At 56.6% G+C, this 12,231-nt stretch overlaps 1 protein-coding gene across 1 annotated transcript in view; it reads right to left on the bottom strand.

Moving 5' to 3' along the window:
- Positions 1–10,093: 10,093 nt before the first annotated feature.
- The window catches only part of MN1 (MN1 proto-oncogene, transcriptional regulator), a 45,557-nt gene continuing 43,419 nt past the window's right edge, over positions 10,094–12,231 (bottom strand). Inside the window, 1 exon segment of the mRNA XM_056116456.1 lies at positions 10,094–11,119. Within this exon segment, the coding sequence (XP_055972431.1) occupies positions 10,938–11,119 (182 nt within the window). The 3' untranslated portion in view covers positions 10,094–10,937.

The following is a 12,231-nucleotide window of genomic DNA, read 5'->3' as shown; positions in this document are numbered from 1 at the left end:
ATATATATATAAGCACACAAGGCTCAACCTTTAACAATATGTTAGTGATCTCTTATAGAAGGTCTTAATGGTCCCTGTTGAAATAGAATAATCTTCACCCTCTTTCCTCTAAGAATAATTTTTTGGTAGCATTTTCAGCGGTTTTTCATAACAAACAATACAAAATATATTATTTCGGTTCTGCTTTGGGAGAGGGATCGGGGTTTGAGATGGAAACATCCAAAAATGGGGCCGGAGAGATAGCACAGCGGGGAGGGCGTTTGCCTTGCACGCGGCCAACCCGGGTTCGACTCCCAGCATCCCATATGATCCCCGGAGCACCGCCAGGAGTAACTCCTGAGTGTTCCAGGAGGAACCCCTGTGCATCGCCAGGTGTGACCCAAAAAAGAAAAAAAAAGAAACATCCAAAATACGGTGGTGGGAAGGTGTGATGGTAGTGGGAATTGGTTGAATATGAAATGTAATCAAATATTGTGAACAGCCTTATAAAATAAAAAGATATTTTAAAAACCAGAAAATGGGGGCTGGGGTGATAGCACAGCAGGTAGAGTGTTTGCCTTGCATGCAGCCTACCTGGGTTCGAATCCCAGCATCCCATATGGTCCCCTGAGCACCGCCAGGAGTAATTCCTGAGTGCATGAGCCAGGAGTAACCCCTGAGCATCACCGGGTGTGACCCAAAAAGCAAAAAATTAAAAAAATAAAAATAAAAACCAGAAAAAAAAATATATATATATGCCCTCCCCGCCATCTTCCCAAACGCCCACGCTTGCAACGCACTCCTAGCTGTGGTGCTCAGCTGCTATTGTGCTGGGGCGCCCCTGGAGGTGTGGACTGCAGCAGGCTGTGGTGCCGGCAGACGTGTCCGCGGGGTCCCTGAAGTTTGTGCTCCTTTAGTTGTGGTGCTGAGCTCACACGGTTCCCGACAGCAGTGCTCACTGGGGGTCCCTGAAGTTTGTGCTCCTTTAGTTGTGGTGCTGAGCTCACACGGTTCCCGACAGCAGTGCTCACTGGGGGCCACTGTGAGCTTTACACATGCGCTCACCCACGCTCAGCCCGTGTCTGTGCTCACCCCCCTTTCCATGTCACTGACTCGTGCCTGGCTGTGGACCAGCCTGGACTTGTTTACGGTGCTGGGACTCTCAGAACTGCTGGAGTCGTGCTGGGTGCATGTGGGAGACCAGGGATTTGAACTCAAGACCACATGCCTGCAAGGGATTTGAACTTGACACCACAGTGCTTTTCCTCCAGGCCCAAAGGGCTCCTGGAGCCCATTATATAGGTGACAATATTGAGTCCCCTGGCAAACTGTCTTCATATGTCACAGAGCCAGCAGCAGAGCCAGTGGGATTCAAACACCACCCACCCAACACCCCAACAACTGTACAATGCTCGAGGAGGAACAGATTATGGGGCCCGCGACTACGCAAGTCCTCTGGGCCACTCCTGGCCATGCCTGTCCCTCATGTACAAGCTGGTCATCACCCCGGCGTCCACTTGGAAATCTGCTCACTAGGGCACCCCTGCGTACACCTCTAATACAACATGGGGCATCTGAGATTGGCAGGTGGACGTCCTGAGCTGTCTCTGTCCCGGGGCCATGCCCCAGGCAGTCACGGACTTGGGGACTGCCTCGCCCCACTCAGCCCATGCCAAGCTCCCTGGGCCTGGAACCGGCTTCGTCCCTGTGGGACTCCCAAGCCGGAAGCAGCAGGTAGGTGATGCCCAGTAAATGTCCGCAGAATGGATGAAGGGGTGAGTGGGTGGGCGCGTGAAAGAATGAAAGAATGGGTCCAGAAAGGACCCGACTTTTGTGTACGATCTGGAGCCACAAAAGACCCTACTACTGTCAGGGGGCTCTTTGCAAACCCCCCCCCCCAATACCTGGAAGGGACCTTTATTTCAGGGCCTATAATAAGGTAAAGGTAAAGGTAAAGGCCCTCCCGTTGATCGTTGATTTGCTCGAGCAGGCCCAGTAACGTCTCCATTGGATATTTTGTTGTTACTGTGTTTGGCATATTGAATACATAATGGGGAGCTTGCCAGGCTCTGCCGTGCGGGCGAGATACTCTCGGTAGCTTGCCGGGCTCTCCGAGAGGGGCGGAGGAATCGAACTCAGGTCGGCCATGTTGGCTGCATGCAAGGCGAATGCCCTACCACTGTGCTATCGCTCCAGCCCCTATATTTCAGGGCCTATAATACTCCACGACAAGTATTCAACGGCATCTGGGGTGGGGGGGGATTGTTTATTTGGTTTTGTTTGGGACACTAGGGAGTTACTCCTGGTTCTGTGCTCAGGAATTACTCCGGGCAGTGCTCAGGGGACCCTGTGGACTGCTGCAGATGGAACCCCGTCCAAGGCAAGCGCCCTGCCCACTGCACAGTCCCTCCAGCCCTCCAGGGCCTTCCCTGATGGCTGCCCCCGGGGACCCCACCAAGAACACGGAATAGGCCCGTCTTGCCCCACCCCGTCCTGTTTTTTAAATTCTTCCTAATCCCAGGTTTGGAGGCACAGCTGATGGGTCCAGGGGGGCGGGTCTTGGTGTCCACAGTGACAGACCTTTGAGACGTAACAGGACGAGTCACCTCCGCCCCCACCCCAGGCTCCCGCCCTCCCATCACCTCATTCTACGCACGGCCCCAGTCCAGGAGTGTGTGGTCAAGGAGCAGTGGTGATATTTGAACCTGCTCAGGACTTCCAATGTGGTCAGCCCTGGTCAGTTTGGGTCAGCCCTGGCAGGCCCTTGTCAGGCCTGGTCAGTCGTAGTCAGTTCTTGTCAGCCTGGGAGTCGTGTTCAGCCCTGGCCAGACTTGCTAAGTCCTGGTCAATCATGGTCAGCCCTGACCGGACCTGCTAAATCCTGGTCAGCCCTGGTCAGCCCTGGTCAATAGTGGTCAGCCCTGGCCAGATCTACTAAGTCTGCTAAGTCCTGGTTAGCCCTGGTCAGCTTTGGTCAGCCCTGAGCAGCCCTGAGCAGCCCTGGTCAATTGTGGTCAGCCCTGGCCAGAGCTGCTAAGTCCTGGTCAGCCCTGATCAATCATGGTCAGTCCTGGCCATACCTGCTAAGTCCTGGTCAGCCCTGGTCAGCCCTGATCAGTCCTGGTCAACCCTGGTCAGCCCTGGTCAATTGTGGTCAGCCCTGACCAGAACTGCTAAGTCCTGGTCAGCCCTGATCAGCCCTGATCAATCATGGTCAGCCCTAATCAGCCCTAGTCAATTGTGGTCAGCCCTGGCCATACCTGCTAAGTCCTGGTCAGCCCTGGTCAGCCCTGAGAAGCCCTGAGCAGCCCTGGTCAATTGTGGTCAGCCTTGGCCAGACCTGCTAAGTCCTGGTCAGCCCTGGTCGGCCCTCGGCCCTCCAGCCTGTCCCTTCCCCCAGGCCCCACCGAGGCGCCTCAATGAGCCCTTTGTCCTCGAGGGGCTCAGAACTCCTGAGGGCTCCTCCAGGGGACAAAGGCGGAGGCACAGGGCTGCTTGGGGTGGCCGACGGGGGGCTCTGGAGGCCCCGGAAGAATGTGCTGCTGCAGGGGGAGATGCCAGGGGGTCAGCGGGGACATAATAGCAGGACAAAGGCTGCCGCCAAGACCCAGTGGCCCCCAGCCCCTGTCCCACAGCCGGACCTGAGGGCCTCCCACCCCCAAAGAAAGGCGGGTCCCAGGATGAGGATCCCCACGGTCCGCCTGCAGCTGGAGGGGACGGGGCCTCTGCAGAGGCGGGGGGGTGGGGGCATGTGGAAACCCTCCTCCACATCTTTTCCCACCTTCTCTGCAAAGAGCACCCCCAAAGGTGGGTGCCACGTGTCCGGCTCTGCCCCAGGCACTGACCAGCCCGTGTCTAGGGTGACGAGGGGCTGGGAAAGCAGAATAGGAAAGATCCAAGTAGGGTCCCAGGCTCTGCACCTGACGGGCTGTGTGACCTCAGAAAAGTCGCTGGGCCTTTCTGAGCCCAGCCCACTAGCCCCTATTGGGAGCTGATGTGGATAGAATGAAACTCCCAGGGTCCTGGGGAGGGGGGGTTTGCGCAGGGGCACCCGGGTCATGTGACTTTTAACCCCCTGAGCCTCCAGTCCCTCTGCTGGGCCCCCGAGGCTGAGGCTTGCATGCAGTGGGGGCAGCTGCTGAGCACGTCCTGCTCCATCGATCCCTCAGCAGCCGAAGAAACAGAGGCAGCGGCCACGCACCCAGTCTCCTGCGCACTGAGTCCCAACGTCTCCAAAGCTGGATGCTGGAACTGGCACCACTTTGCAGATGAGGAAACTGAGGCTGGAGCAAAGCAGTGGGCAGGACTCAGAGTGACGGACTCATGGCCACAAGTCCCTGTCTCATCCCTCTCGCCCCCACCCCACGCCATAGGCTGCACCCCGTGCCCATTCCCTGCCACCCAGGTGGCCCCCAGGCCTTTGCTAAAAGGTCCCAGTTCAAGAGGAGCCTATGTTCCTCCAGCTCAGGGTTCTGACCTTCCTGGTGACCGGGACCCCCAGACTGCCCGCTTCTCGGCCTCCTTTTCCCCCTCGGATGATGTTGGCTGGGCCCAGAGTGCAGAGCCCCTTCTCCTGCATGTGGGGTGCCGTGGGCGAGGGCCCCCTCAGCTGGACAGTGGCCACACAGCCCGCGTGGACGCACCTTCTCAACTCTGCTTCTTCCTGCCCGTCTCTAGGCCACAGTCAGGCCAGGCCCCTGTGCCAGGCACTTGTTATAAAGCCCATTCGTCAGAGGGGGAGACTGAGGAGTTGAGAGGGGGCCCTTAGTGGCCAGCTAGTGGGTCCAGTGTCTTCAATGCCAGAGGGGGAAACTGAGACCCAGAGGCGTTTCTTGCTTTGGCCAGACCCTCTGCCGGGAGCACCGGGCCAGCTTGACTATCTTGATGCCATGAATTGGCACCGAACTGAATCCCAGGCATGGGACTAAGAAATGCTCCGCCCTGCCCCCACCCTCTCCCAAGGGGAAGTAGCTGCCAACCCCTCCCTGGCTGGCAGCGGGGGTGAGAGATTCAGAGAGACACAGTAGTTTGCCTAGGGGTGCCCAGCATGTGCCCATTTTTTGTGTCCACTGTCCTGGACCTAGGGCCAACTGACTTTGGGGGCCACATTCAGCAATTCTCAGGGCTGACCACTAGATCTTTGGTCAGGGATCACTCCTTGGTGCTTGGGGGACCATACGGGGTGCCAGGGATTGAACCTGTGTCTGTCACAGGCAAGGCAAACACCTCATTGGCTGTATAATTGCTCTGAGCCCCTTCCCCGCCCGTCTTATTCTGCCCAGAGTGACCTGAGCTCAGGGTGATGATCCCCTGCTTCGGCCATGCCCAGTGGTCTGAAACGAGCCACCAGTCCCGTCCATGCGTAAGGCAGACGGGACTGTCTGTCCATGGCCTCTCTCGTGACTTTTCAACAGGAAGCCAGAGGACAAAGACCTAAAATCATGATCAAGGGGCAGAGAGAGAGAGCGAGAGTGAGAGAGAGAGAGAGAGAGAGAGAGAGAGAGAAGTGCCTGCCATGGGTGGGGGTGAGGAAACAGGAGGGATGCAGGGGACATTGGTGGTGGGAAATGTGCACTGGTGAAGAAACATTGTATTGAAATTGGGAAGAAACATTGTATTGAAACATTGTATTTCAATTAGGTATTGAAACATTGTATGACTGAAACTCAATCATGAACAACTTTATAACTGTGTATCTTATTTGACTCAATATTTTTTTTGCTTTTTGGGTCACACCCAGCGATGCATAGGGGTGCTCAGGGGACCATATGGGATGCTGGGAATCAAACCCGGGAAGGTCACATGCAAAGCAGACACCTTACTCACTGTACTATTGCTCCGGCCCCTCCCTTCACTTTTGACTATTTTGTCGATCTAGTTATTTCCTTCCTCTCGTTGCCCTACTTTGTAGTCAGAGGACTTGGGGCGGGGGTGATATCAAATCTCTCTCCTTGGGTGGGAGCAATAATACAGCAGGTAGGGCATTTGCCTTGCACGCGGCTGACCCAGGTTCCATCCCCGACATCCCATAGGGTTCCCTGAGCACCGCCAGGAGTAATTCCTGATTGCAGAGCCAGGAGTAACCCCTGATCATAGCCACGTGACCCAAAAAGAAAAAAAAATCTCTCTCTCTCTCTCTCTCTCTCTCTCTCTCTCTCTCTCTCTCTCTCTCTTTTGGCAATGTATGTCTCTGAGCCTGCAAATGTGACGCTTCTGCCCCAGCATGGGGTCCCCACAGAATTCAGGGAGACAAGAGTCTCCTATAAAGTGCCCCCCTATGCCCACTCCTCTGCCCTGGCAGTTCCGGAACTGGCCCTTGGGACCAGCCAAGCACGCAGCAGCGAGTGTGTTGGGTCATCCAGAGCACGGGAATGATATGGACCCAAATCTCCCACTGGGTCCTTCGGAGGTGAGACGCAGGAACGGGCACTGTGTCCTTCCAGAGGGACAGATCTTGGCTGTGTCACTCTTTATTTGGGGGGGCGGGGGTTTGGGGCCACACCCGGCAATGCTCAGGAATCACTTCTGGTATGCTTGGGGGACCCTATGGGGTGCCGGGGATCGAACCCAGGTTGACTGCGTGGAAGGCGAGTCCCCTCTCGGCTGTGTCACTCTTGCTGCAGCTGGGGGGCGCTGTGGTTGACCTGGGGCAGCCGGGGAGGGCGACGTCCCAGCAGACGCCAGTGGGACAGTAGTGTCTGGTCAGAGGACCGGGCACCACCCACTCCCCTCTCTGGGACTCACACAATACCCAGCAACCCTCAAGCACCCACACCTACCCAGGGAAACTGAGGCTGGGTGGTGGGGGAGGGTCTTCCCGTCCCAGGTCCCGAGCTCGTGTGAAAGCCTCAAGCTGTCAGATCTCTCCATGTGTCTGGGGGGGGGGGGTTGAAGCGGGGGGCACCTGGGGTACTTCCTAGAGCGGCTGACTCACGCATGCGGGACATCTGTCAGTGTCCACACCGCATGGCCGCACTTCCCTTCTGCTCGCTGGCCCGCTTACACCCTCTGACCTGTGGTGGGCCAGGGGGTAGCGGTGACTGATGGTTTGCAGTCAGGGTCAGGTACGAGGGGAATGGTGCTGACCCAGCCATCGAACCCAGGGCCAGAAACTGGTGTTCACAGCGTCCTTAAGAGTCTAGATGGTCAGACCCCAAGACAGCGAGGACCCAAGGCAGGTGGCAGGGAAGGGCACCGTTCAGACAGCCGCTCAAGGTCAGCCCGCGCCCAGTGGGGGTCTGGGAGGTGGCCTGGGAGAGGGCTACGGGCAGAGGGTGCTGGGCCCACGCAGACTCACGGGGAGGAGAGGGGGTCCCAGCCTGCTTCTGCAGAAGGCACAGCACAGGGGTCCGGCTGAGCCTGGGAGGTAGAAACCTGGTTTTGTAGGGTGAGGCCCAGGGTTCGACCCCCCGCACTGCCCAAATTTTTAAAAAATGAATGATGGTAAAGATCACACAATGCACAACTCCCCACCCCTTCCACACGGCCACGAAGCATGAGCCAGCTTCAAATGTTAACACTGCTGCAGAGAATCCCAACGGGCAACACCCAACAAGCGCACACACGCACATGCACACATGCACACACACAGCGCAAGCTCACACATGCAGACGCAGACGCACAGGCATAGACATGTGCACTTGACACACAAGCACACAGACACACGTGTGTGCGCACACAGACACAGAAGCACACACAGGTACACACACACATACATGCATGAACACACGCAGATGCACACACAGATGCACACACAGACACATGTGCGCACACACAGACACAAGCACACACATGCAGATGCAGACTCACATGCACACACAGGTGCACTGACACACAAGCACACACAGACACACATGTGTGTGCGCACACAGACACACAAGCACACACATGTGCACACTGACACATAAGCACACACAGGTACACACATGCATACACACATGAACACACGCAGATGCGCACACAGACACATGCGCACACATAGGCCCACACACACGCATACATACGTGCACACATGTGCGCGCGCGCACACACACACAGCATCCAGACCAATGCCTGCGCCCCCATGGCCGGTAAAGCCCCCATGGAGGAAAGGGCAGGACTGCCTGGGGGCAGCGAGGTGGGGGAGATATGGAGCCACCCCCCCCACAAACGTGCCACACTCACCATTAACGTCATATTTATTGTTATTTAGCTGCTCAGGAAAACATATACAGGTATATACAATATGCAGGAATACAGAAGACTGCACTTTACATATTTTTTTTTAAAAAAAGAAAGAAAAAAATAACACTCAGTTTCCTGAGCTGTCGACACAGTCTTCCAACCAAGCATCTCGGAAATGAATTTTCTTTAAAGAGTCAAAAAAGAGGACAGGATTGCGTAACACACAGCAGAGTTTAAGTTTCCATATTTTACATGTGCAAGAACGTTTTCGTTTCCTTTCCCGAAGCGTTTGCTCTGCGGTGCCGGGCCGGGGGAGGAGGGCCTCGGGGCCGGGCGTGCTCAGTCCACCTCCACCCTCTCCAACCGAACCCAGTGAAATCACACCCCTTTACGCTTAGGGCCGTTGTCAGAGTTGTTCCATCCTGGGGTCGTGGGGAGCCAATGCGTGGAACCCTTCAGGGCTTTCCGGGGTGGCTGGGACCCCCTAGAGCCAAGTGCTGATGAGCCCCTGCCCCACCCCCACTCACCCGGACACCCCCCTGCGCAGGACGAGCCAAGCAGAGGTCAGGCTCCCTTGCTCCCTGCCCTGAAGCAATGAAGGAGAAACCATTCCCGTTTCAGAAATCAAAGGATGTTTCCCAACAGCTGTTTGCTCAGACTAGGGCAGCTCCAGCTCCCGGCACCCAGTGGGAAGTGGGAATTCGCTCCCCGTTCCTTTCTCTGGAGGTGGAGGTGAGGGGAAGGGGTGAGCCAGGACAGAGCTCTTCTCCCTACCAGCTTCCGCTGAGCCCCTAGAAAGGCTGTGTGGGCCCCCAGGATCAGACTCTCTGAGCCCTGATCTGAGCCCCCGGGGGCAAGCTGGAGGGAGGAGGCGTCTGCCGGTGGGGAGAAGACCTTAGGCGAGGCGCTTCTGGCTTGGCGGCCAAGTTCTCTGAAATGAACCGTGTGGGTGTTGCAGGGTGAGCCCAAGGCTTTCAGGTCACTTGCTAAAAAAAATAAAATAAAATAAAATAATAATAATAATTCGGGGTTGTAACTCCCAGGAAGGGGTAATACAAGGCCCCGGGCAGCGTCTGTGGCCACGTCTTTGAGCCTACTGGAGCCTGTCCCCACTGCCCCTGGCCCCAGGAGGCATCCGAGCCTTCTGCCGGCACCCACAGCACCCTAAGGTTTTGGTTCCTGTCTCTGCCAGATCCCCAGGGGTCTCCGTCTGGAAGGTCCAGCCAACAGGGATGTCTGGATGCCCACACCCTCCTCCACCTGCGCTGTGGGCCCTGTCACCCCGCATCTCCCTTCAAAGGAGAAGTAGCCGGCCCGGGCAGTGTGCAGGGCCACCGCTGGAGGCCGGCCACGGGTTCCAGTAAACAAAAGGGGCCAAGCCCAGGGCTGCTTGGTTAAAGCTCGATCACTCCATGCGAGTCTCAGGTTCCCTTTCTCCCTCCACAAGCTCCCCGGGGGACTCCTGCAAAGAGGCACCCCCCCTCAAGAGTCAGGGAAAGCTCCTCTAAAAGTGCTCCTGGGGGCCTTCCCCATCCCCGGACTGCTGGGTAGGGGAAAGAGAAGGAAGCGGCTTGAGTTCGAGGTCCCGTCAACAGGTGAGAACTGGGGACCCCAAGGAAGAAGTGGGGGGGCGTGTCTCTTTTTCCCACCCCTGCTAAAGGTAGCTGTTAGCAAAGGGGGAGGCTGAGAAGACAGCCTCCAAACCTCCCTGCGGAGACCGCCCCGGGCCCGGCTGCAGCAGAGCCCAGAGCCCCGAGACCCCAACAGCTGGCAGGGCACAGTGCCCCCCACGCAGACGCAGTCAGGGCCGCTGACCAGCACAGACAGAGATGCAGAGAAGGGAGCAAAAACTCCGGTGTGGCCGTTTCTGCTCTTTCCCACCCAACGGCTGGACACAGCGTCCGTCCATGCAGAGATCACGGGCTGAGCATATGTGTTTGCAGGAATGAAAAGATATCTATTTTCTCAGGGCGCAGACAAAACAGAGTCCCAGGCTGAAGAGCTAAGTCGGGGGAGTTGGGTGGACCTTCACTGTAGGGCTGTTGGGGACCCAAGGACAGTTGGGTGCCAATCTAGAATGCGGTGATGACAATTCGACTTTCACCCGGCAATATTCCAGAACGACTGTTCTTCAGGATTTCCATTTTTAATAAGCAGTGAACAAAGCAAAAGAAGGAGGAGGAGGAGGAGGAGAAGGGGGTGGAGGAAGAGAAGGAGGAGGGTGAGAGGGAGGAGGAAGACGAGAAGGAGGAGGAGGAGGAAGAAAAGAAGGAGGAAGGGGAGCGGTCAGGAGGACAGTGGAAGAGGGAAAAAGCAACAAGAATAAAAGAGAATTTCAAAAAAAAAAAGGAAAGCAACTCTTGTCTCATTATGGAATAACGATACTTGGACATACAGCAGCATAAAAATAAAACAAGGAAAGAGGTCATCTAAAAAAAAGTATGCCAAGATTACAGAAAAATGGGGAATTCTCTAGCAGGAAAAAGACTTAAGCAAAGGTTTGCTAACTGCAGAAGGGTAAACACTGCTAACATAGTGTGGCGGACGAGTTTCTTCTTTAAAAAAAAAAAAATTAAGGTTTTTTTTTCCCCCATCCCTTTAAATTAACCCTTTTCGGTCCATATGCCACTAAGCAGGTACCAATCTAGGGGGCTGGGGGGAATCATTCTCTCAGCAATAGTGGCCCTTTCAAATGAGCAGGGGGTGGAGGACAAGGGTCCAGGAGAGGTAGGGGAGAGGGGAGAGAGGCGGGAGGGACAGGTCAGGGGTCAGGACAGAGGGCGGGTCTTGTCAATTCAAGTCAGGGCGGCCACGAAGGTGCCGAATCGGTTGGAGATGTCCGAGTGCAGGGAGCGCCAGGTGGGCACGGACGCTCGGGCCTTGGCGTCGCCCACGTCGTCCGTGCAGTGGACGGACAAGCACTGCAGGTGGCTGCCGGGCTGTGCTGAGGGGGCCTTGCTGGCCGGGACGTCGTGGGCTGCAGAGAGAAGAGGAGAGGAGGTTAGCGGCGAGCCAGGCCCGGGGGGCGGGGTTGGGGGAGGTGGCTGCCAGGAGGGGGCAGGAGAAGAGGGGTCGCGTCCAGCCCTCCTCCTCCTCCGCAGGACCCGCTGGGAGACCAAGACAAGCACTTCCCACACCCCTGCTGTAGTGGGACTTCAACCGGGGCAAAGACCCGGATGGAAAAATAGGAGAGTGGGGAACAAGATTGAACTCTGGGCTTGCCCATCTCCGATGGACCGGACCTAAAGTAGGAAAGGCTTCCGGGAGGAGGGGCCATTTCAGCTGGGTATTGACGGATGTGTAGGAGTTTGCCATGTCAGCGCAAGTCCATCCTCTTGTCAAACCCAAGAAGGGACGTGTGTGCAGGGTCCATTTGGGGTTGGGAACTTTGTTCTAAGTTCCAAACTGCTCAAGCCCTCTGAGGATGGAATTTCCAACCAGATCAGTAGCCGTGTCTATCCCCAATAATGAAGAAACACTTTGGCGGGGGAGGTGGGCATGGGGAGTCTAAATGAGTCTCCAACCCTGTCTGAAAACCATCTTGGGTTTGAGACACAGAACAGGGCCAGAGCAATCGTGCAGCAGGGAGGGCACGTGCCTTGCACACGGCTGACCCAGGCTTGATCCCCCGCCCTCCACAGGGTCCCCTGAGCCCCGCCAGGAATGGTCCCTGAGTGCAGAGCCAGGAGTAACCCCGGAGCATCGCCAGGTGTGGCCCCCAAAGAAACACAAGCAGAGACTCCGAAGGGGGAGGGGCAGGCCGACTCATCTGTGGGCTAAGCACTCGCTTTGGATGTGGAAGTCCCAAGTTCAAGCCCCAAGTATGTGGAAGTCCCAGGTTCGAGCCCCAAGCGTGCCAGGAGCAACCCTCGTGCACAGAGGCAGGAGCGTTGAGGCCAGAGAGATAGTACAGCAGGCGGGAGGCTGGGCTTGCATGCGGCCGGCCCAGGTTCAATCCCCCGAATTTGATTTGATTTGATTATCATTCATATGTTCCAAGACTTAGCCTGGAAGCTAGAACGGAGGTCTGGAGGCCAGGCAGGACGCAGGACGGGACCCAGGAGGACCCAGGACAGAGGACAAGGAGCT

Source organism: Sorex fumeus, unplaced genomic scaffold, assembly GCF_029834395.1.
Source record: "Sorex fumeus unplaced genomic scaffold, SorFum_2.1 ptg000032l, whole genome shotgun sequence".
Taxonomy (NCBI): domain Eukaryota; kingdom Metazoa; phylum Chordata; class Mammalia; order Eulipotyphla; family Soricidae; genus Sorex; species Sorex fumeus.
The sequence above is the reverse complement of the archived record's forward strand: the minus strand, read 5'-3'. Positions and strand labels throughout refer to the sequence as shown.